Here is a 26,041-nt window from a genome sequence, read left to right on the forward strand (position 1 = left end):
GTAAAAATCTCTGTAAGCTCTCACAAAAATGGGAGAAACAAGACTGACACAAATTGGTTTAGTTTTGGTCACTCCAGTTTCTACCAGCAGGGTTCTCTGTGCTACAAGTAACTACGTTCATCTTCTTGTCAAGAAAAGTAATAAGCTGTTGCTTTGGAGACATGTAATTGCTTATGCAACTGAAGCTGCAGAATCTGAAATCTTGACAGTTTTTCGTAGATGAAGTGCTATGTAAGGAACCTGTAGCCTACATCTTAGTTTTAAAAACATTGTTCTTATACAGGGCCTTATTAAATGAAGGGAGGAKGAAGCTGGGCATCCTGTAGCAGTTGTAGTATTTTCCTCGTTTCTAGCAGATTCCCTCCTGCCTGTAAACCTAGCTGGTGCTGCTGTATAAAGAAAGATGCAATAAGTCTTTGGAGAATGATAGCAACTGTGTATTCAATCTTACAGTAAGTAGGGTTTGATAAAAGATAGATTAAAGGTAAAAATATTCTCAGTCTTTCAAGTTTTGATATATCTCCACAGTATGAAACTTCAAACAAGAGGACTAACCAAGTCTAGAATGAGTGTTTGTTTTGATGTGAACAGCTGTTATTGTAACTGAACTAGAAATCTTATTCATGTTGCTCTTTTGATTGTTAAATGGCCAGTAACTTAATTTTTTGACAAAAAACAAGGAGAATTAAACACTAACCTCACTTGGAAGGCTGTCATTATTGCCATTTGCAGACATTCCTGGAAAATTGGTTGTGAATTTTAAGTTTGGACAACAATCTCTTATTTTGTAATTAAAGAGTCATGTCAGATATGACTGTGGCTTACATTCTGATTGTACTTTGTTGCTAGTCAGGGTAACTTGTACTAAAAATGTTGTCATTTGTGCTAAAGTTTCAGTAATGAAACTGCTAATATTTTTAACATTCTAACATGCATGTATTTGTCTCATTGTTGAAAGATAGCATTTTAATTATTCTGTTGTAGCTTGCATATAGCAGCAGTATTCAAAATTTCTGAATCACAGTATTGGCTTTTGTTCTGTTATAGGAAACAAAACACTGTCTAACTGTCAACCTTACTACACTCCGTGTTTGGTGTTATGCCTGTAGTAAGGAAGTATTCCTGGACAGAAAATTAGGATCTCACTCTCCACTTCCAAATGCAAGACTATCTCATCAAGCACAAGAAAGTAGTGTGCAGGTATTTTTAAACCAGTGAAATACATAGGTAGTTGCAGCTTTGCGGTAAAGTATTGTTATTTTAACGTGTCTTTCATGGAATAAGACTGACATTTCCTCCCCTCTTTTGTCTTTGCTCTTTATCTTTATAACTTTTCTGAAGAGACGGTGTCCACTCTCTCTCTGTTCGTTCTCTGCATATTGCATCCTTCCTAAGAATACTTTTTTTTTTTTGATCTTGCTCTCTATTTTTTAATTGACAATAAATTGGAAGTTACAGAAAAAGCACAGGGTTAAGTCTAAGGCTGCAAGGTTGGAATAATTCAGCTATGCTTTCCATTCTGTCAACTCTTGAAAATTTTAGTTACAAAACTAATTACAGTAGTTACTGGCTAACTAGCAAAATACTTTAGTATGTGTTCGTGTGCCAAAGAGGAATATGGCCAGTATCACAGAATATAATACTAAAGTCAAGTTAAAATATAGGCCTAAAATTATAGTATTTACAGTTATTATATTAGAGAGGAGACTTTATAGAAGTTCTTACCTATTTCTAACTCCACATTTATTAGCAATTAACATTGTAACTGAAAAGTAAGATAATGGATAAAAATAATTAACACTGGAGGCAAGTAAGAAAAAAATCAAGCAAAGCGGATTTTGTGCACAGAACTGAAATACTGGAAGTATGATATTTGCTTCTCTTGTGTTCTTCTGCAATTTGAACAAGTATTTTTTTTATCTTCTCCCAGTTATTGATGCCAGTGAAAGCTAATAGAAATCTTGTCTCATGTTTTGTTTAGATGTTCTATTTATGTGCTCACAAGGATAATTTGTCATGCAATAAATGTTTGCCTGCCTAATACTGTTCTTCCATTTATAAATTTTGCTTTTAGCAGATTTGTCTTCAAATGTCATGAGATGTTCGGTAGCAAATCAAAAGCACGTACACTAACTCTTATGTGATGACTGCTGGGTTAGTGTTGCAGTGTTGGCTTACTGCTTGTTATCAAAGAGAAAGAAATAACTTATTCTGTTTTACTCTSTTCTTCAATTGTCTTCATTAAATAGTACAACACTGTCACTGCTAGTCTGAAAACAGAAATTTGTTTTTCATAGTAAATTTCAATAGTATAGCTGTGGAATCCTTTTATTCTCACTTTGTGAAATGAGTTTTCAAAATGCGGTTCTCATTCACATCATTTTTTAGTTCCTATTTTTTTGGTGGACTTATGCTAAAGCTTAACAGAGAAAAATATGTACTAATATACTTTTTCTTTTGATAAGGATTTTAAAATACCTAGTAATCCTGTGCTGAAGGTTCCACTAGCAGCTGTATTTGATGATCTAGATACAGAAGTGGAAGAAGATGATTTAAAGACTAGAGGTAATATAAGCAAAATCCCATACTTTATTGCTGCCCTTTTATTGTATGTGTATGTCTYCAAGTCTGTTCTCAAGCTAAAAATGAATTCTCTTCTAACTGGAACTGTTTCCCGTTCTGCTCAAACTAAGATCTTTATTTTTAGTTTCACCTTTATTACAGCAATCTTTACTTACCTTCAGAGCAGAGGCTGCAGTGATATGTGTAGTGCACCTGTGAAAGCAGCGGCAAAAATAAGAAAGCATGTTGGAGTAATGTTTAGTGTAGCTGGTGTTCTAGCCACTCTGGTAAGAGTAGTTTTTAATAAAATCTGTTCTAATGCTTTCTCCTATTTTATAAGGTTCCTGGTTTGAATGCTTTTGGGCATTTTTGGTAATMCTTTTACAGTAGTCTTCTAGCATGGTTATTTCGCTGTTGTTTAGTTTTTTTTTCTTCCTCTTTCCTTCTCAGTAATGGATTTCATGTATTTCCAAGCCTTTTTGTTATAAAAGTTAACCCAAGCCTAATAGTTAATATAAAGATGAAAATGTAAACACAAGAGTGGATGAATCACCATACGGTGAAGTCTTTAATTTCTCATTTCACAAGAGAACATCATGATTATTATTTCTTAGAAGTCTTAAGCTGTTGTTGGTCACTTTAAAAAAAAAAAGTGTTTGACACTATTTCTGTTAAAAGTAAATATATTTCTGAATACCATTTCCTTAGAAATATGTAACCAATAGATAAGTCTAAACTAGTATTTTTGAGATGCCGGTGAATATGTCAAGGCAGTTTGTTTTTGCATCAGTGATAAAAGTTTCTAATTCACGGATTTCATTTCTCCTTTACTCATCTACTTCAACTTGTCTCTGTCAACACTGGCCAAAACTCATCTTCGCCTCTTCTGTCATCTGACAGTCTGTCTTGATATGTCTGCACCCCACTGATTCACCATCTGTCTTTAAATCAATAAACCATGCATTTTATTCCTAGTTGATTTCTCCTATCTCTGATTGTCTTTTGTCCTGTGAATATTTTGAGGAGGTAACTTCTATGGAAGTAATATATCAGTAGAATTGTGGTATAGTTCCCAGTAGCAATGTTGTGATTATGTCCATATGTTTCTCAAAATTTTCTCCAACTCTGCGTTAACTTTGTTCTGAAATTAAAATTTAATTTAAATTATTTTTGATAAAGCATATATTGGAAAGCACAATAAAGTAATACAAAAAATGACTGCAACATATAAAAATTTAGCTATCAAATTATATAAAACTTGAATCAATAATTTTTTTCACAAGTTATTTGATTTCTGAACCTGTTTATTGAAATTACTTATGTGCAGACTGTAAAACTGGAGTGAGAATAACTTCTTGAAGTATCTGTTGCTGTTAAAAATGCCTAAAATATGATGATGCTTCTCTTCTATTTTAGTAAGAATGACTGTCCTTTATTTTGTAGTAGAAATTGAAAGGGCTAATGTAATGCAGGTTTACATGTAGGAAGCACAGGACTATTTCAATTCAGAGAGATAGTAGAGCCTTCTGAAACTCAACTGAAGCAACCAAAATCTTTTTACTATTAAGATGTAGAAGGATTTTATTTTTGTCAAAGACCAAAATGATCAGATGCAATTCCTGTGTTTTAAGGATTACATCAAGCCAATGGTGTTAAATATTCTGAGCTTTCCAGTTTTAGCAATTAAGATGGTGATTCTGAGTCATAAATGTTACTGTGCTTTCTCTCACAATTTTTGTGTGAGATCTTGAAATTAATTACTTCATTATGTTGCACTAGCTAAGAATGACAAGTGTTTCAGCTGATTTTTTTTTTCACTGACTTTAGAGCATGCTAGTTATGGCTCATCTAAGTAGCTTCTCTTCAGATGTTTAGAGTACTTTTGATGACTATTTGATGTGTTAGTTATTGAAAGTTTCTTAATTATAACTTGTGCATGGAAAAGCTATTTGCAGTTATCAGTAAAGAAAGTAAACAGTCTGAGCTTGAAAATTAATTCTTGGGGTAGCATAAACTGAACAGTGTATAAAGATTAGGGTGTTTAGTCTGCTTAGAAAGAGACTGATTGTAAGTTAATTAAATCTTTGCTTCTGGGATAGTTACATGCTCAGTAGATTTTGAATGTATAATCTAATCTTAACTATTAGCATGAACTTTAAATAGAAGAATGAAAGCTTCCTTTAAAAGCCTTTGATATTATGATTAACTGTTCTGAACACAGCACAGAAAAAACTTAACTGCACTGGTATATCATTAAGTTCAAGTAAAACTTAAATGTATTACTGATAAACACTTTTAAAATAAGTCTGCAACTGTTATAAAACATTGCAAGTTAAGAAGATGAAGTACAGTCTACTTGTCTGAAGTGTTTTAGCCAAAATAAAAATATAAATTACTTTTTCTAGATAGATTATTATTCCCTTAGGAGTCCAATATTTCTTTTTGTTACACCTTTATGTTCTAACTGGCATGAGAAGTCAATTGACAGATATAATACAGCAGAGTTTAATGCACATCTCCTAGGGAGTTAACTTAGGGCACTTGCTGACTATTAACTATTTTTCAGGTCTTACAGGATTAAAAAATATTGGAAACACATGTTACATGAATGCGGCTTTACAGGCTCTTTCCAACTGGTAAGGAAAATGGATATGTATGTAGCTTTATTTGTGTAGACATACGTTTTCTGAAGATTGAGTAACAGATTGTGAAGGCCTGGCCTTCCATGGCGGAGGCCATATTTCTGTTAAAGCTCAATCTTGCATACTACAAGCACTTGTGTTACCAATACAATAAAGTATTATGGGATAAGGATTAGTCAGGTTTTTACCTATTTCATTCTAATTCCTTGCTCTCTTCAATAAAAATATATGTAATTCTAGAAGTTAGAAAGGCTGATTAAAAAAAAAAAAAAAAAAAAAACCCAAAACACCCTAGATACAAACTTGGGTTTTTTCCCTTAGCAGAAGAAGCCAAAGGAAATTAATAAATATAAACCCAATTAGAAAAGAGCTAAGATTAAAAGGTCCAAATCTGGTACTTACAAACTATACCTGTGGAGTATTATTACTGTGCTAAATTGTCCTAGGAATGTCTAGAATACAATATCATCTCCCTACTTGGAGATGGTGGACAGGCTCACAAAGGAGAAATATAAGGCTACAGAAGTAGAAACACTATCCATCTGTGGAGTTTCTTGCACTGCAGATGGTTAGAGGCTGGGACAATACTTAACCATATATCATGTATGCTTACTGTAAGCAACTGCTTTTGGCTACAGTTCAAAACAGAGCAAGGTTCAATAGACCTTACTGGAAATCTACTCAGGGAAAAAGGAGCTATGAGGAATATTGATGCTGTAATTTTCTRCTTTTCTCTAGAAGGTGGAGAAATGGCATAAAGCATCTAATCTAAGAAATACCAAACTTTGCAAGTATGCTGGAATATTGCCATTAGTTTTGTGTAAAAAGTTCAACTTAAATAAGGTGGTGTGACTTGGAAAAGGGTGGGGAGAGAGAATATGAGAGTTGGCAAGACACCATGAAGTAAATGGGTAAATAATGAATTAAGTAGAAATTATTTATCCAGAAACATCATGTGGCATTACTGGATGCCTGCAAAAAGATTTTGGTATCTATTTATAGTCTAGGCTTGTTGTAATTGTTGCCATAGAGGTGAATGTGTATTTCTGTGATGACGGTAGAATTTGCCTTGAGTATGAATCCCATTGGACAAATCTAGTGCTTTAATAAATATCAGATTAAGTTTGAGGAGCAGAGCTGCTTTACCAGTGAGGTTGTCAGACTAGGAAATATTTGGCTACAGCACTTAAGGACCCAGGAAATGGAGTTGTCCATTTTCCTAATAGTAATTACTTTTGATGAGTGTCTTGTACAAAGTATGTATTTCCTTTTGTATTTTAACTACTTGAAAACTATTGTATTTTTCTTTTTAATTAGCCCTCCTTTGACATACTTTTTTCTTGACTGTGGAGCCTTAGCCAGAACAGATAAGAAACCAGCAATTTGTAAGAGTTATCTCAAACTCATGACAGAACTCTGGCACAAAAGCAGGTATTGTATCATTTTGATGATGAAATGGTTATAAGTAAGAGATGGACTTGGTGTAGATGGATCAATCTATCCTATGTATAAGTATTTCCTTGTCTGTATCACAGAATTACTGGTTTGAATTAAAAGTTTGTTCTGAAAGACCAGTACATGACATTTGGGAAATAAAGGTCCATTTCAGTAGGAAAACTGTGTGGAAGAAATGGTGATCTTCAAGGAAGAGCTGAAAAGGTTAGCCTTTTGCTTTGGAGGAGAAAGACTAAGGAGGGTATAAATTCTGCAAATCATAACCTGTTTTCCATATCTGCCAAAGATAGGGTAGATAATTGATTAATCTTCCTTGCTACAAATTACATCAAGAAATATATGAATAAGCGTTGTACAAATGAGCCTTAAGTTATCAAAAACAGGTTTATATCTGAAAGAAATAAAGTAGTTACATATTTTAGATCTGTCTTGTCCTTGGTTCTATATCAGTGTTTTATCAATTGCTTTTCATTGCATTGAATTTATCTCTTTCTAGAAAATACTTTAGACTTACAAAACAGTTAAATACTAATTGTGCTTAGTGTGAAGAATGTCCAGTTCTTTGTGTCGGAGACGATTGGATGATGTGAACCTTAAATGATGTGACTAATAAAAATGGCTATTACAGTCTTTGCTATTTCTGTCAGATGAGAAATACAAAAATATTTTTCTTTATATAATTAACAACTCAATACCAAAATTATGGTGGGCTAAGATTGATATTAAACTGTTAGACTTGTCATAGTCCAATTTCAGGTAAAATTATGATCCCAGTAAAGATGGAAAATTCCATTTAAATGCTTTTTTTTTTTTTTAATATATACTTAAAACTTTTTTCATTTAGGCCTGGTTCTGTTGTTCCTACTGGCTTATTTCAAGGAATTAAAACTGTTAATCCAACATTTCGAGGCTATTCTCAACAGGTAAAGCATCTTGCTGTATTTTAAGTCTGCCTGAGCCTTAAGGTTTTTTTTTATTTTTTAAATTTAAGGGTTAAAGTATTATACTTCCTGTGTTTATTTAAAGCAATTTCAACATGAACTTTTGTTTAGGTGCTTCAAATCTAGATCATTTGAAACTACTTTCAACATTTAAATTGGCTGTTTTGCTTATTTGTATCAGGCTCTGACTTTTGAGAATAATTTTTCTCCTCCCTTTCAGGAATATTTAGATGAGTACCTAAAACTTCCTTATTTGTGTTCAGTAACACTGTTAATGACTGCTCAGTCCCAGAAAATAAAATAAAGGTATTCATAAAAGCAAAAAAATTTATAATAGTTTTTTTTTGTATTTGTCTGCCAGCTAAATTCTTTTAAGTTCACTTTACCTATTTTTTTTCATTTATTAGCTGTCTTAAAAACAATTCATATCTGTTTTACATACAGCATTATGGGAATTGTAAATTGGTAAGCTGTTAAGTAGGCATGAATTATTACTTAGTAAAGGCATTCTGTGTGTGATCTTTCAGACAGTATCTTGGTGCATTGATATAGTTTGCAGATTTTTTATTAAAAGCTTTTGGCAGGAGGACCTTTAGTTTTCCAATTAGTAAAGCTAGCTTATATCCTTACCAAATTTCAACTACCTATTAAAGTTTTGCTGTATCAATTAATTTGTTCATTGGTGGATTGGAGGATTCAAACCACGTTTTGTTTTTCAAATGCTGCATGTGGCTGTAAAGTAAGAGTTTAAATAGTAATCTCCATATTGATTCATGTGGTGAATTATTCTAGTGGTTTAGGACAGTTTAACTTTCTTATTAGTTTCTTAAGACCTACTTGACTTTCTGGAAAAGTGRGAAAACATTAATCTTTAACCTAACAAACTATGTGGAAACTGGATTCCTGAAGCTTTAAACACTGAATAGAGTGGTGTGTGTGTGTGTGTTGGTGGGTGTGTGTGTTTGTTTTATGTATAGTAACACTTAATGAGACCTTTATATTCTGCCTGGATCACAGTTCAGTTGTGTTTAGTAACAGGTTTCACATAAACAATTAAAACATAACAGGTTCTATGTAACTGACACTTTCCTATTGCCCAGCCGCACAAGCTGGGCATCTAGTTGGTCTGCTTTGTCCAATTTCAGTAAAAAAAAGGAATTACTTTGTTAAACTGAGATGTAGATTAACCAGTAAACATTCTGAAGTTTTGAACTTNTGTAAAAGCACTATCAGCAGATAGGCTTATTGATTTGGGACTTGGATAATGAAAAAAAAATTCTGCATCTGATAGCTGTAATTTATAAGAAAGTAACAGCGTGTGTGGTTTTTATTAACCAAACAACAAGAATGTTTGAGTGTCTGCCAGTCAGCAGTTAGAGCTTAATAAGTAACTGCTTATTAAGTTGGGTGGGGTGGGAATGCTGAAAAGTGAAAGTGATTATTACGAACAACTAAACTATAAAGAGGAAAATGGAAGCACTAGTAGTTACCAAAAAGAGGCTATAGTTCTCTTCCATGCCTGCTTTTATTTGATATTCTCTATCCACAGGAACACAGCTGGTGGGTGGATTTTGAAATTTGATGGKTTTTTTTTTTTTTAGTGTTATTTCCAAACACAGATTAGACTGGCAGTAATGTTTCACAACTCTCTGTGGAAAGAATGATAGTTCTTAAGGAATCTTGTTTGGGCTTGAAGAAAAATTAAGACCTATCATTGCCAGTATAATACAATTGGAAAGCTGAGGTAAATGTACTGTAATCCGTTTTAATTAAGAACTTTCATGCCCAGTGAAGGCAAGACTCTGATTGCTTTACTGAAGATACTGCATAAGGTTTCAGATCTGCCCCTAAAACAGTCTGTTACCAGCAAAGTTGGAGTCTGGCCACATTCTTGGTAGTTGCTTGAGTTACATTTATTGTATATATAAGCCATGGCAGTATTTTTGTTGAAGTTACTAAAAAAGCTTGTCAGCAGGAGAAAAGTTTAGGAGGAAACTTCTATTCATATTCAAGATGCCTTGTTGACACATCAGAAATGGATACAGGAGATGCATATTGTCTGAAAATTAAATTTCTTTTCCACTTTAGACTGGAGGCAGGGGAATTTATTTATGCTAAAACTGTTAACAGTTAGCTGTAGCTTTCATTCTARTTATTCATACCCCCCCTTTTTTTTAACAATATTCCATTGTATTTGGAAAATATTAAAGCTATGTTGTAAAACTTGTTTAAAAATCCTAGGATGCACAAGAATTTTTACGTTGTCTAATGGACTTGCTTCATGAAGAATTAAAAGAGCCAATTGTGGAAGTGGAAGATGCCCAACCTATGAGTGTTGAAGAGAGTATGGAAGGAGACAAGAGCCCATCAGATATAGTCTTTCAGTCTTGTGAATCCTGTGGTGCTGGTGACAAATCAGAAAATGAGTCTGTCTTCAAACCTGTCTTAGAGGATCCTGCAGAGACAACTATGTTAATTCATGATGATGAAAACAGCTCAGTAATGTCCAAGGACTGGCAGAAAGAAAAAGCGTTGTGCAACAAACTTAGCCAAGAAAGTTCTATGGAAGACTTAGAAAAAGATGTAAATGCTGCTTCAGAAACCACTGAATTTTTAAATAATCAAGAAACTGTCAAAGTACAGATACATAGCAGATTCTCAGGTAAGACATTCCTAATGTGCAGTTGAAATAGTCACATTCTTAGCTGACATAACTGTGCAAGTGGAAATGAGATCTGGAATACTGTAGAGCTATAGATCTAATAGGACATGTGTAAACAATGCATCTTCTTAATTTATCTTTCAGTTCAGATGTTTTGTAGTCCAATTTGAATTCACTTGGAAAGCTAAAGATTTGTACTGGATAAGGTTCAGATAACCTAAAAGGGAGGGGGAGTGTTTTTGGTTTAATTTTTAACTTAATATGTGAATTGAAATCATGCTGTATTTGTAAATGCCCGTTGACCTGCCAATGTAGATAAATGACCTGTGTAACCMTTGTGTCAGTTTATTCTGCAGTAAATTTTTTGTTAGAATTTGTGTCATAATGCAAATATTAATTGCAGAATATGTCAGTGAGGTCCATGTGAATGATCTATCTGCAGTCCAGAGCCCCTCAACAAACGAAGGGATGAGTGCACGCTTATCAAACAGTCCTCCTAAATCATGCTCATCGTGCCCTACACTGGCACCAGCCCACAAAAAAGGTATAGGTCCTTTTATCTCCTACTGCAACTGAATTGCTCCATACTTCTTGTTTTGTCTCTTCTGTCTTAGCCTCTATACAGCAGGCTTTTAGAGGTGGAGCACTTGCTTTGTTTTTGTACCACACTGCTTGTGTAGCAATGCAGCTTACAGTGTTTGTCTCCTTTCACTAATGGGAAACAGGTCAGTGGTCATTATTCAAGCTGGATGTATAGTAGAAGTCCCTTAACTTTTGTGAGCTTTTGACTGTTTCTTTCTTTCGAAGCATGGATACTGTTTGCCCCTCTGCTTTTGGAGAGTGGAATAATATTTTTAGAGAACTTCCTCTTCTGCCTCTGTTTGGAGAGAGGGCAAATGTGAGAGGGTAGTACCCACAGAAAGAAAGAGAAGTGAATGCTTTTCAGAGGAGACGCACACAGGTTCTTCAGTAGAAGTTCAGTAAGTCATACCTTTGCTATGGATAAATCACTTTAGTGTAGCTACTGTCTGGTGGTTAGTGTTTGTGCAGTGTAGCTTATTTCTCTTGGTGTTTTCCATGGCATCAGATGTCATCCAAAAAGTTTAGACTTTTACCTTCAGCTCCAGGACARTGCAGTTTTAGGGCACAAGGAACAATGCAATACGATTTTTTTGGCTTTATTTCTCTAACAGTAGAGTATTTTAATAAAAGCTCATAGTTTAGAACACAGTTTTAAGGCTAACATTAAAAACAAACAAATCTTTCAATACTGTGATCCTCTTTCATCCAGCAAATGATTCAGCTCTGAATGTTTACTTTTCCTTTTGTTACTCTAACGCTGATATTGGATGGGAAGTTTAAATGGTCTTGAGTCTCTTCCTTTGACCTCCTTGGTCTGTTTCCCTTTATTCAGCAATTATGAGACTGCATCAGTAGTACTGTCTATAGTTTTGGCTTTGCTAGTACAAGAAAGACTTAAACTGAAGTGAGTCCGTCAGAAGATAACCAAGATCACAGAATGGGTAGGGTTGGAAGGGACCCCTGGAGATCATCTAGTCCAACCTCCCTGCTCAAGCAGGGTCACCTAGAGCATGTTAGACAGGATGTTAGATGGCTGGAGCCTGTGGTGTACAAGGAGAGACTGGCACAGTTTGGTTTCTTCAGAGAACACAGAGCCAGATTGTTCTTGAAACCATACAGCAAATGAAAATGGAGGAAAAATGCAGTAAGGAAAATTTCTATTAAATGGAAAGAAAGTCTTTGAAATGAATAGTTGAGTATTGGAACAGTGGTCTAGAGGTGTTGTGGAATATCCATCTTCAGAGGTGGGTTTTTCACTGTTCAAAACTAGTGCTGCTTTGAAGAAGAATGTACCAAATGATATCCAGAAGTCCCTACCAACCTCAACTACTCTAATTTTTGTCGCTTTGTAACAACCTCACTCCTGGTCATACTTACAGAGTATTGAGAGAGCAGGTAAATGTATGCAATAGAAATGTCTAGGAAAGTAGYAGTGCAGCCATTTGCAGACTCACAAGCTTGCTTTTCTTTATTCCCTGAGCTAGAACCWGTGAATGACATGTAATTACCTAGTCAAATAAATATACCTATTCTCCTAGCTGAAAGCAAATGGTGTTTTTTGGGTGCCACAACTCTTAAGATGCCTCTGCTTGTCTGTCTTCCATTTCTTCCTGCTATTTGTTAACATGGATTGTGATAGATATGGCACGTCTCAAAAATCACTAGATAGATGGAAGCTTTAGAAGCATCTTAAAGCCATGTGGTGGCAAAATAAATGATTTGAAATGAACCTTACAGATTTTGAGGCAAAAGACAATATAATGTGGTTTGTATCCATGCTGAATAATATATATCTATCCCTCTGATCTGGGAAGAGGACTTCTCAAACTACTTCTAACAGCTTTTCTTTCTGTCAGTGATAAATTCAGACTTTTCCCATTATTTTAGACATTTTTCTAGGTAGGGGTGAGACAGGCGATATCTAATATTGCTGGACAGCAGAGAGCCATGGGTATTTGCTAATGTAYAAGCTGCTTATCTACAAAGGAGCCTTGGGAGGTGGCGCTTTTATGAAAGGTGTATTGGAGTTACTTGCTTTCCTTTTTGCTATAACTAGTTCTGTGTTTCACTGCCTGTCTCCTTACTGACTGGTGGTAGTTTGGCAAGGTTTGCTTCTGACTCCTACAAGACTTCAGCAGTCTCTTGGGTAATGTACAGACTTCAGCAGAGAGTTTGCAGTCTTTGTTTCAGGCTACCATTTCTGAAACATTTAGAGCCCAAGAGACTGCTTCATTTAAGGTGGCTTAATTAGTGAGGATGAGAGGGGAATGAGTTGGTTTTGGGTGTGTGTGTTGGTGTGTGAGTGCTTTTTTTTTTTTTTCTTTGCTGGGGAGGGTTTAACCAGCAGCTGTTTAAATCAGACACTAGTTATGTTTAGTCTGCTTGAACCTGCTGTCATCAATGTTGTAATACAGTAAGATTGTATATGAGTTCTCAGCTCTTTGGCCCAATGTGGTTAAAACTTCCTGGAAAAATATGATCAAACTACATGTCAGATAGAATCTGCCTATTTAAATTTATACTTTGGAGGATTACTGCTGAGATTAATCTGATAGTAATAGGCTATGGATTTCAAGATTAGTAGTTTGAGTCTTACTCAAAAAGCAGCAAAACTTTCTAGTCTTTGTCCCTATAAGCTGCTTGAGGAATTGAAATGAATTACTGGGTAGTAGCAGTAATCTGGTTGTGAAATCTCTGAGAAATTTTTACTAAAAAGAAAAGGAAGCTTTTCCCATAATTTAATCTTAAATATGTGATGTCTTTATATTATGCAAAGCTCAAGGAATACAGGATCCTACAGTATCTTGATTACTTTCATTTTTGTCATCTTATACTAGTTTCAACTGTGCCTTCACCAAAAAGGAAGAAACGCAAGAAGTATAGGAGTGTTATCTCTGACATATTTGATGGCACTATAATAAGCTCAGTACAGTGCTTGACTTGTGATCGGGTAAGTAAGGAGTGTGTGTGCAGGGTATTTCTCTTGTGTGGGTGTTTGTTTCCCTCCTTACCCTTCCCCGCTCAAATACAAATATTTTGGGGTTTAAGGATGTAGTCATTCCCTGGTAATCTTTTATTTCTTGTGGCAGATTTCCTTAGAAGGTAAGGCTGTTCCATACTTGTTTACTCAAATCCTTGTAGAAGCTGTTACCAGCACTTTGTATGTAGACTAACTCACTTTTATTCAGCTAGGAATTAACACAGCTGAAAAGTAACTTTTTGAGTGCTGGCTTACAGTAAAGTTGAATTCAAGTTGCTCTTTGAGTTCTTAGGTATGATTAGTTTTTGGTAATGTTCTGATTTTTCCTAATGCATACTTATTACTGTGATAAGTTGTCAGGTATATAATGTTATAAAGAAAAGTGAAAAATGGTAAAGGATGTTAAAGTAGAACAATTTATCAGATAAATTGAAGCTGAGAAACCTCAGCCATTTGGAAAAATCCAGCTAAAGGCATTTACTTTTACAAGTGATATCACAAACTAGTTTCTGAAGYTCAGCCTTCTGCTGGATGATGTGCTGTGTCACAGGAACAGTAATTTTTTGGTAATATTTGCTAATAGAATTACTTAGAACAGTACAGGTGAGCATTTAGAACAAACCTAATTATCTAAGCATGTATAGTATACCTCATCAATTTCAAAGTAATAGTACCAAGTATTGGATAGGTAAACCTTTGTTGTAGACAAAGGATATGGTTTAATGTTCACTAACCATAGGCTGATCTGGTGAACAAATGCAAAGTGATTTTTTTTTTTTTTTAGTTTACTTGACTGTTTCACTCAATGTGATCACTAAATACAGCATGAGAGAAATAACGTGTGCAGCTGGGGGAATAGATAGTCTCTGGCAGTARATCTGGTTATATCAGATCAAGATAATGTCTGAGTAAAATTCTGTCAGAACAATAGGCTGAAGCTTTCTAAAACTAGCTTGTATGACGAGAGCCTGAGGCAAAAATCTTTGGGCTTTGTATCACTARGAAGAATAATGATTAATAATAGCATAAGAAAATAACCAAAGCTTCAGTGATGATAATGTACAAGCTCACTCACTTTGGCACACGTATGCTCTTTCTCTCTAATTCCTCTCCCACCCTGGACCATGAACTCTTACATAGCCTAATTGATAACTGGTTTGCCACCTAGTGGAATTTGAGGCTACACAACAACTGGGTTGCTGCTGGTGAACTTTACAGAATTCAGTTTACTGTTTCTCTTGATTCTTTTATTTCATTTGTTCTTTGCTTTAGGTGTCTGTAACCCTGGAGACCTTTCAGGATCTGTCTTTGCCTATTCCAGGTAAGGAAGATCTTGCTAAACTCCATTCGGCAAGTCATCAGACTTCTCTGGTCAAAGCAGGATCATGTGGAGAAGCATATGCACCCCAGGGATGGATAGCTTTTTTTATGGAGTATTTCAAAAGGTAAATGATTTTTACTTTGTTTTATTTATTTTTCTTTTTCTAATTCCAGTTTCTGCTCTTCTGGCAGAACATTTGTTGTTTGTTTTTTCTTTTCTGTCAATGATGTTTCAGGTTTGTTGTCTCATGTGTTCCTAGCTGGTTTTGGGGTCCAGTTGTAAACTTACAAGATTGTCTTGCTGCCTTTTTCGCCAGAGATGAGCTCAAGGGTAAGAGGTTAATTAAATTAGTATACTTGCTTTTTCAACTGTGATTAAAAAGATTAGTTAATTTTTGCTTTAAGCAATTAAGGAAAGGCTGCCTATTAGACTCTAATACAGTTATTCCTTGCTTATGGAATCATTCATTTAAAAAAGGTAAGTTTCCTACTCAACTGAATTTTGAGTCAAGAAATCCCCATAAAGTCTACTTTAGAGATGTCAGGTGAAACTGAATTTGGCTTAATGAAATATCAACAAAAAACTGTTTCAGTGCTCCTCCTCATATCCTTCGTGTAGGCACTAGTAAGTTTTCCCTTTTAAATTATACAGCATCATCTTTTCTGACTGTTGCTTCATAGTAGAAAGCATAAAACTTAACCTTTTCTATCTAGTTGTAATGTCAACACTCTCGTAGCAGTTAAATGCTGAATGTAACGACAAATTCATTTGAAATTTTAAGTAGCTGATATGTGAACTTGAAGGATAAGAATCTGAACAATAATGGCTATTTTTCTTCTCTCCTATGTTTGCAGGTGATAACATGTACAGTTGTGGAAAGTGTAAAAAGTAAGCTAACTTTTACATGTGTTTTAATTTGTCTTAGTTTTTTGCTGTTAGTCAAGAGGCATTTATTTCTTTTGAATATGTTGTAGTACCTGTATTCTTTTGATACTACCCTGTGCTATGGCTGCCCCTGTTAACAAAGGCGCAGGAGTTGGGCAGTGCTGACTCAATACTTTATTATAAACCAAATGTGGTTACTTCTTTTGTTGTTCCATACAATTATAGACCATTCTAAATTCTTTTGATCAAGATAAAAGCTGCTAGACTTCTAGAGTACTAGCAGGCTTTCATTAAGATGCAGTAGCCTACTTCACTGTGTTTTTTTTTTTAAAAAAAAAAGGAAAAAAAAAGGAAAGAAAAGAAAAGAAAAAAAAATGTGCTATAGCATTGATAGACAAAGAAGCAAGGAACAGAAAAGTTCAAAAAACTGCTTAAAGCCCTGTCTGGAAAAAGAGTGTCATTTTTTTTGCTACATAACTGATGAGCTGTTGTAGGTAATTTCTTAAGATAAACTTAGTTGGATCCCCCTCCCCCTGCCGAATAGTCAACTTCCATGAAGCTTTGAGTTGTTTTCTCTATGCCAGGAGAAACTATTAGCTAGATAGAACTTAATTATCTGTAGGCATTGCTTTGAATTTTTCATCAGAACAAAATCTTTTCTTCCAGAGCGTCATTGTATAATTTGGCTAGTCTATGTGTAGTCTGCATTCCAGAAATATTTTGTGTTTACAAATTTAATGTTCATCTTAGACTTTGTCATGTCTCTTACTGATCTAGCACAATGAAACAAAACATTTTTAGAACTAAGCATTTATTTGTTTTTCTTTTGCTTAGGTTAAGAAATGGAGTTAAATTCTGCAAAGTGCAAAAATTTCCTGAGGTACTGTTACCACATGCACTTTAAAGCACTTTTTCTGCATGATTAGGAATGTGGTAAGGCTAACAAGTTGCACAGAGTAAATAATGTTTATAACATTACATCATGAAAGCATATCTATCCTGAAATGCAAATAATATAATGTGAGTAGCATTTGATTATGCACCTTATAAGAAGGTGAACATTCATAATGAAAAGTGAAGTTAGAGTTTTTTTTCCCATGTTATTGTCAGCCTCGTTTATGCCGTAGCATAGRATTAAATACTATAGCGAGACTCAAATCTTTTTGGCAAGTTATGTTTTGTGTTTTAAAAGTAATTAATTTTGGACTTCGAAACATGAGTTGATGGCTGCAATAATCAGGAGGAATGTCCCTCATTACAAGAATGTGCAATAGGTGCCTTAGAGAAGAGAAAAGTTATGTCCTTCGTTACTGCATTAGTGTTAATAACTTTTCAGGACTGTCTCTTACAGTGTCAATATAAAAAGTCCTTTAGAAAATTCCTAATTCATCTGTAACTGCTTGAGCCACAGCTGATTTAAAAACTGGAACACAGAGCTCGATCTGTTGCCTCATGCCATAGAGATAAATGAGACTTCTGATATGATGAAAGGATGGCATATACAGTATGGTTATCAAATAATAGCATGTACAGGTCTTGAGGCTGTTGATCCTTCTTACAGATACTGTGCATTCATCTCAAAAGATTTAGACATGAACTTATGTTTTCCACAAAAATTGGGACTCATGTATCCTTTCCCCTGGAAGGACTTGATCTTCAGCCTTTCCTTGCTAAGGACAGTCCAGCTCAAATAGTGACTTACGATCTATTATCTGTAATCTGTCATCATGGAACTGCCAGCAGTAAGTATGAGGCTGATAGTTTTGTATTTGCAATTGATATTCACGTCAGCATTTCTGTTTAAAGATGTTTATGTAGCGAAGAGTCAGTAGATAAGCATTGTTAAGCATTGTTAACTTTTAAATGTGAAAGGTTCTGAGATTTTTGCCCTTAAAACTATAAGAAGRCTTAATCTTAAAGAATACATGTCTATGAAATTGTACAGTGTTGCTAAATAAAATTGCAATCCAAAAAATTAACGGATGCTAGAATATAAAGCAAGCACAAAACTCCAGCATCCCTCACCCCCAAAACAACAAAGATCTCTCCAACTATTCCCTCTTCCTTTTATGCTATTGAAAGTAAACAGCATGAATGTATAAATGTTAGTGTTGCGTCTCAGCAGATTATCAATTAATCTACTACTCTCCATAGCTGATGTATGTATGTCTAATGTTTGGGTGTTTTATATTTCTTTCTTTTGGGGGAAGAGTACAAATATACCAGTAATTTAAAAAACAAAAAATACTGTGGCAGTTAACCCAACATAGGCAATAACTGCTATTTATGCAAAATGAGTAGCTGAAGAAATCTTATTGCTGACAGCAGGCAAAAGGCCAGGTGCTTTTGTATTTATAAGATCTGTTAAACTAGGAGAAAAGTAAATTTGAAGACAGAAGCCTAGAACTTCATAGATTTTTTTCCTATAGGAGATACTCCTCACTGAACTGAGGTTCATTGTTTAGATGAAGTTGTTTTGCCACTGCTTTTTCTGAGTGTTTTCTCATCATCGGTTTAGTGCTTGACTCTTAATCAGTTTAGTAGGTATTTGATTATTTAATAACTGTCAGTTTAATTGTTTTCAAGAAATAATAATTGTATTATGACAGTGAGAATTGTTAAGTATGATCTTGATATCATATAGCAGTTATGCAACTGTGCTTATTTCTATTATAAAGCATACTAAGACTTGAGGAGTTTCTACAAACTAATTTTGGTAAATTGTTCAAGCAGTCTTAGTCTGATTTGAGTTCCATGAGGAACATGATAGACTACAAGTTACTTGAAGAGTTCAGAGTGTGCTGAAAACTGTKTCCCACTCTTCACTAGCTAATATAGAAGAATTTGATCCTGAATCCGAGAGAAGTTAGTATGTATATCCAAGTATTGTCTGCTAGTAAGTTACTCACTTTTTAAAAGACTCCTTGTACTTACTATGCAATGCATGGAAAGTAAGTAAAATGGAGAGCTATAAACATTTTTTTTAATAATTCTTGCCTTCTAACACTCTAGGTGGACATTATATAGCTTATTGTCGAAACAATTTAAATAATTTGTGGTATGAATTTGATGATCAGAGTGTCACAGAAGTATCTGAATCCACTGTGCAAAATGCAGAAGCATATGTTCTCTTCTACAGGTAAGAAGTTAAAAGCACAATGATATTCAAATTAGTCAAATACGTTAACTCTTTAAGCAATTAGGCCATTCTCATTCAACTAAGGGAAGAATTTGACCAACCAGAAATAGTGGAGAGAGACTTCATCTTTCAATTATGTCTTTAACACTTGTTCTGTTACTACTTCTGGACAGACTACCTGAGTTGATTGTTATGCTTGAGAAGCGCTTTTATAATAGACTGTATAGGTCATTACTACTGTATAACAGAGAGGCTGTATGTCAATAAGAGTAAAAAAACTGTCAAATTTTGAAGTTTGGTTTCAGTGTGCTCAGTTTTACTGGATTGTTTCAATGTAACTAGTTACAGTAAAGTGGCTTCAGTGTTCTTGAATATGTTTAGAGTTYTAAGTGAAAATTAAGAAATGGATTAGGGCTTTATTTATGCAAATTGGAGATAACCAGAACAGTAAGATGATTAAGAAGAGAACTTTGAGCAACTGTTAGAACTGGCAACTGATTGCCTCTTTTTCAATTAGAGGAAAGGGATTCTGCACAAGCAGAGGTTTTTCACACAGGCTCGAACTGTCAGAGCTCTAAAGGGAATTGTGGAAACTCTTCAGCAGATGGGATGTGGAACAACAGGGGATTTACTGTGCTGTAATTTAACTTCAGGGAATTTATAGGCTGATCTTTTCCTGAAAGTCAAAATGAAAGGCGAGAAATCATGTTACCATCTTAGGCCTAAGGATTTTTTTGCACTTGAAACATGAAATGCAATTAAAATATTTTGTTTTCTAGAAATCTTCTCAAATTGTGAGTTTCTTCTAGTAACATCATTTGCTACTAAAAGTTGACTATAAAATAGATTGTGCTAGAATTAAAGAATAAGATGTTGTGAGAATGCTTTAGCTTTCATTAGGAGTGCTCATTCCTGTCACTGTCTGAGCTAAGCCCATTAAAAGGAATGTGGAAGTCATGACGTATTGTTGAGAATTAACACTATACCTGACTGTAAGCAAACACTTTAAAGATTAAAATAATGTAATATTTTGTTTGGTTTAAACAAAGAACCCCCCAAACATACACATAAAATCTTGTCACGCACAATGTGATGCCCTTTCAGGACTTTATGAAAATTTAGTAGGGATATGTATGCTTTTTGAACTTAACTACTTTAATTTTGTTTTCAGACTTAGGGTTTTTGTTAAATAAATTTGACCTGAAGTTAGACAAGTGATGTTGTATTTTCATTGAGTTCATAGCATTTGTTTTTCCTACTCATCTATTGTTTTGCTATACTGTGTATTTGCCAAATGGCCTTCATTGCTTGTAGCCATTAGGCCTAACTGAAGCTTTTCTACACAGCCATTTGAAACAAAWTTGATTCCATAAATCAACTGATTTGTGCTAATTAAGAGTCAAGGTTCAGGTTAGGGATTTTGAAGGATGGGATTGAACGGTTGAGGCCTGCTTTTGGAGAATGGATTATTCAAACTAGGGAGTAGGGGAGTTAGTGTCTCCTTTATTGTTCAACCTTCCTTCTGATGTGAAGGAGCATGTCAAAGGACTACAGCTTGCAAGGCTTTAGCCTGAAGGGGTATGCTGCAGATGTGTGAAGGAAATTAGCAGATGGGCAGGGATCGTTATCTCCTTCTCCTGTGGAGCATTACCTCTGCAGTGTAGTTTGCAGTCTGTGGCAGTCCACATATTTGTTTTCTGAAACTGGCAGGAAGGATGAGAACTGTTGGGAGTCTTTGAATTATTGAACTGGGCAGGCAAAAGTTTGTTCTTGTAAGCATGATTACATCCACACTATGGCTTTGTCAGTACTAAGAACAAGCATAGCTTTAACAGAGCACAGTTTCTGGTGTCCTTCTCACTTCACAGAAACCYGTTAGTACTAACTATTGTGGTGTGTAATTCTGTAAGGTGCAGCACTCCAGGTTATTCACGTGTGTGTAAAAGGTGCAAGTTTTTTTCACATGCTAAATCAACTGTTGTACCACTGTAGAATGTAGAGGCAYAGAACTTAGAAGCACTACCTGCATACCACCTAAGGATATGTCTTTGTTTAATCGGTCCTATTTCTGTAATAGGAAGAGCAGTGAAGAAGCACAGAGAGAAAGACGGAGGATATCAGGTCTACTGAATATGATGGAACCAAGTCTTCTGCAATTCTATGTTTCCAGACAGTGGTTAAATAAGTTCAAGACTTTTGCAGAGCCAGGACCAATTTCAAATAATGATTTTCTGTGTATACATGGAGGTGAGACTGTAACAGAGTACCATTTACAAAGGATTTGCCTGTCAACTTGTAGCAGTACTGGGATGTAATTACAAGTAATTAAAGGAAATAAATAGATTAAATATAATAAGTTTGTTACAGTTTTGACTTCTAGGTAACTTGAATTTGTCTTTTTTTAGTAGCTGATAATTTGGAAATGATACTATATGAAGTCCTCCCAAACCTTGTCTTTTCTCTGCACAYTTGATTTTGTATATTTGATTTCTTGCTTCTTAGGGGCAGATGATTTGACTTATCCATTTTCATGATAAACATCTATATTCCTGTTTAAAATAAACTAACAAAACCATTTTATCATCCTTAATTTTTTGGTCTTTTGCCTCAATTTTTGTTCTGCCGCGTGCTGGAAGCAACAAAAAGGTTTGGAAGCTGCAGAACAATTTGGTCTGGAGAATATCCAGTGCATAGCAGCATGATGAATACAATAGTAATTCTATATATTTGTATAGAAGCTCAGAAGCTGTATTTCAATGTGTTAAATGCTAATAAAAATAGGAGAGAATTGCATAACAGCAAAACCTGTTTAGTGAAAGTATTCATATGAATGCTAACATTCCAAGCTACCATTATGTGGTATTCTCATACTTGTTTTCTAATATGAAATGTACTTCTATTAGGCTAGCAGTTACAGGTATAGCACCTTCTGCTAAACCGAACTTTTTTAACAAAGGAGTACTGTACCCCTATAGCTATTTGCAGTATGTTTACATGTGAGCCCTTGTTGCTACTGTTCTCCTTCTGAGGGGTTATTACAGATAACTCATGTTTGTATGTGTGTCCTAGCTACTAGATGTTCTTTTTTCAAAAGATTTCATGTTATGCATAGTTGCTTACCATATGCTCTAACTCAGTGCTGCTAATTCTGCAAGCCCGTCTGTTTCTTACTCCTTTTAAACTTTCAAGCATTCATGTGGCTTGAAGTAATTTAAAAATACTGATAGGAACAAATGAATTTCATGTAGGACAGTTTAGTAAATCAGCATCTTTACATGTATAACAAAGTCTTTCACTGTTTAACTGTATACATTCGGAAGTATTTTGTAATTGGCATTTAGAGAGGATTCCAATCCTTTTCCTTTAATCTTCTATGTGACTTCAGTTTCTCTTACATTTTTTGGCATCATAAGAGACTAAAATTAAAGAACAATCTTAAAGAACAAACTTTTTTTTGGATGACTAATTTTAACTAGTCAGGGTTTGTGATTTAGAGACCTCTAACATAGTCTCTCCTAAAAGTTCTTAAAGTGAATACCTCTCACCTTCCAAAAACAAAACAAATTCAAAGGCCTTTTTTCCCCCTTCTGCTTTTGCAGGTGTTCCTCCACCAAAGGCAAATTTCATAGAAGACCTGGTTGTAATGCTTCCTCAAAATATATGGGATAATTTGTATAGCAGGTAAGTTTCATGTAACTGAAAAAGTCCTATGATGGAGTTTGAGAGCAAATCTTTGCCAAGCGGTGAGATCAGACTTTTGGGATTAGTGACTTAAATTTTTCAAAGTGCAGATTTATATAACTTGCTTGTGCAAAATAACACTAACTAAAAGTCTGTATGAACATTAGTGTTTTACTGAGGTGACAGTCAAGTATTAAATCAATAAACGTTCTTTAGGATCTGTACAAAACAACAAAAAGTAGGTCAGCAAAAGTATGCTTTGCAAGAGGTACTTTGAAAGATCTCTCTGTGTCAGCTTCCTGTTTCCTTGTTGGCTGGAGACAGCTTTTCTTGTATGTTGGCTTTGAATCCATAGCCTCAGCTGCCAGTAGTACTTTAAAATAGCTTAGATGTAAGGGTTCTGTATAACTACTCCACACTTCTATAGATCAGATTTAAGTGCTTGCTTATATGGAAGTAATTAAGATAAAATGGGTCTACTTTTAAAGGAACAAAAAAGCAGCAGAAGAGCCTAGCTGTTGACCTTAAGAACTCTTGCACTTGTAACAACTATTTTTGTCTTTCTAATTCCCAGACACCTAAGTGCTTATAGCTAAGATTGATATATACACACACACACACACACACACATACATATATATTTTTATTTATATATATATATATATATATATATATATATACATGTTTTTAAAAAGCTTGAGTTAACCACATGGAAAGATGGAAACAATGCTATGCCAACTTATTTCTACTTTCTTGCATATACTGAATTTTTGTTCCAAATAATTATTCTATAAATACATCATATGTAAACATACATATTCATATACTAACATAAACATATATTTACTAYGTCATAGATAATTTACAATACAAATATGTATTTCTATTAAATGAACTGCACTATCCCTTTACATGTATACCAGAAACATTTGTTAAATCTGAAGGAAAATGTTTTTAAGCTTCTCATTCATTTTTGAATAAGATGTCAAACTCCAGTCATACTCGATAAGTAGAAGGCACAGGGGTGGGAAGATCGCCCAGACTTTGAGAAACATCTAGCAGATATTTGTCTGTTCTGTCTAACTTCCTACATGTGCACATCTGCATAAAGTAGATCTGAAGCAACTATACATTGCTTTTTCTCTTGCTGATAGCTAGGAATCACGGGGGGAGTACTATGGCTGCAGTGGGTGAGCATTTAAGGTAGGGAAGGCAAGTATCAAGAGAAACAAGACCGCTGTTGTAGAAGTTGACTTTACTGAGATAGTATGAAGGAAAAGCAGATTATTCAATTCTAATAGCTTGGGAGTCAGAATTGCTTCAAAATCAGATGGTATAATCCACATCTGATCAAAAACAGTRGACTGATGAGTGTAATCTAAAATCATAATGTGACCTTTAAAGGTACAATTGATGTGTAGGAAGCGGTGACCATTTTAATGAAATATCTTACAAAATATCAGTCTGAAGTTGTGATGTGATAATTGAGTATATGCTTACAAACGTGTGTGTACAAATGCTGTTTAATTTTCAGGTAAAATACAACACTTCTGTATTTAGGAAAGCAATAGCATCCCAAATTATTTTTATGGACTGATAAACATACAGTTCTAAGTTTTATTATGTTCAGATTTGATGCGTTCTGTGGTAGATTTTAGTTTAGTTTTAGTCTCTAAGTAAACATGGTCGCTTTTTCGCTCTTGTTCAAAAACTATTCAGCTTTTGGACCTTAATTCGTCTCCCTTATATTTAAGGATATTCCCTTTTATTTCTTATTTAATGGAAGTCTTAGAAAAAAATCTGAAGTTTTAGAAAAATAACAAAAGAGCATGACTGACAAGAATAAGTAATTGGCAAGGAAGGAGCACTACGAATATCCTTGTTTCTTAACATGCATTTCAACTTGACCTTTCTGCTGTGGTAAATATGTTTCTTAGTGCTGCTAGTCATTGGGCATTTTCTGTATAAGGCTGTATTTTCTAGGCCTGCAAGTGTTCAAAACAGTCCCCATGTTCAGAATGGTACTTGCTGTACTGTGCTKCTCAGTAACAGGGGCCCTAAAGACTTCTGTGTGTGCAGACAGCTGGTGCACAAAGGAAGTATGTGGGGTAGGAGCATGCAGCAGTAGGATTTTTTGTTGTTGTAAGCAAACAAAACAAAAAACGTTGAGGTTTAGAGCTTAGTTKAAGATAGAACTGGCCGAAACGTTTTCATAAAACTGTTTCTCAGAGGCTTTTGATAAATCACACGTGATATGTAAGAGCATTTATTTGGAATAATCACTTGCCAATATATTTTTCCAGTAGTAACTCCTTTCAAGGTATGTGATTATAACAGAGTTTCAGAGACAGTTTGTACTGGCTTTAGGCAGTCAGAACTTAGAAGGTCATTATGTCTTAAGATCAAGTACAAAATATTAGTAAGAAAATAATGCCATATGTGGGTAAATGTGATCAGCACTGGAATGCATCAGACTTCTATTACATACTGTAAGAAACTGATGCTTGTTTATGTCTTAACAGGCGCCTGATTCTTTTTACATGCTCTTTTTCACAAAGTTAATGTGTTGTGGGTTTTCTTTTTTCTTTAACCATCACTGCAGGTATGGAGGAGGACCAGCTGTTAATCATCTGTATGTTTGCCATACCTGCCAAATAGAGTCTGAAAGAACTGAAAAAAGGAGGAAAAATGAATTGGAAATGTTTATTCAGGTAAAAAAAAAAAAAAAAAAAAAAAAGTAAACAATTCTCATTCATTCCTTTTTTTTGATGTCATCAGATATTCATGACTCCAGATCTTGGGTTACCATGTACATAAGTGATTCATGTAACAAATAGAATTTATTAAAATATTTGTATACCTATACAAAACCACCTTTGTCCTCTTAGCAGCCACAGTGTCCTTGTGATGTCCCAGATAATTGTTTGTATGGAAATGTAACTCGAGGAAATATTTCGCAAGTTAATCGTAATCTTATCTCTGATTCCAATTTTGTACTTGCTGTTTATACCTCTGTATAGCAAACATAGTTCAATGTGAATATGTTAGTATTGTAATGGATCTATAAAATTAAGCTCATCTTATTCCTCATGTAACAAGTTCTTCCTTTCTTTCTTCCTTCTGTAGTCTCTGAACCAAAATAAAAGGTTAAACTGCGTAAAGCTTAATTAAAGGTTTTGCTGGAAGACTTT

The 26,041-nt window shown here is 34.6% G+C and overlaps 1 protein-coding gene across 3 annotated transcripts in view; it reads left to right on the top strand.

The window, feature by feature from the left end:
- Positions 1–26,041, top strand: part of USP33 (ubiquitin specific peptidase 33) — a 42,077-nt gene that overhangs the window by 10,312 nt on the left and 5,724 nt on the right. For 2 of the 3 annotated variants that reach the window (XM_085298173.1, XM_085298175.1), the window contains 17 exons: positions 1,048–1,200; positions 2,466–2,565; positions 5,129–5,198; positions 6,522–6,635; positions 7,504–7,582; positions 9,842–10,262; positions 10,666–10,806; positions 13,682–13,794; positions 15,097–15,269; positions 15,381–15,475; positions 16,000–16,033; positions 16,865–16,910; positions 17,592–17,772; positions 19,043–19,169; positions 21,247–21,416; positions 22,769–22,850; positions 25,453–25,561. In XM_085298173.1, coding sequence (XP_085154299.1) covers positions 1,048–1,200; positions 2,466–2,565; positions 5,129–5,198; positions 6,522–6,635; positions 7,504–7,582; positions 9,842–10,262; positions 10,666–10,806; positions 13,682–13,794; positions 15,097–15,269; positions 15,381–15,475; positions 16,000–16,033; positions 16,865–16,910; positions 17,592–17,772; positions 19,043–19,169; positions 21,247–21,416; positions 22,769–22,850; positions 25,453–25,561 — 2,208 coding nt within the window. The remainder of the gene's footprint in view (positions 1–1,047; positions 1,201–2,465; positions 2,566–5,128; positions 5,199–6,521; positions 6,636–7,503; positions 7,583–9,841; positions 10,263–10,665; positions 10,807–13,681; positions 13,795–15,096; positions 15,270–15,380; positions 15,476–15,999; positions 16,034–16,864; positions 16,911–17,591; positions 17,773–19,042; positions 19,170–21,246; positions 21,417–22,768; positions 22,851–25,452; positions 25,562–26,041) is intronic. The other variant, XM_085298174.1, reaches the window with a different exon arrangement.

Source organism: Rhea americana, unplaced genomic scaffold (genome assembly GCF_003343005.1).
Source record: "Rhea americana isolate MKP2758 unplaced genomic scaffold, rheAme1 scaffold_136, whole genome shotgun sequence".
NCBI classification, from domain to species: Eukaryota; Metazoa; Chordata; class Aves; order Rheiformes; family Rheidae; genus Rhea; species Rhea americana.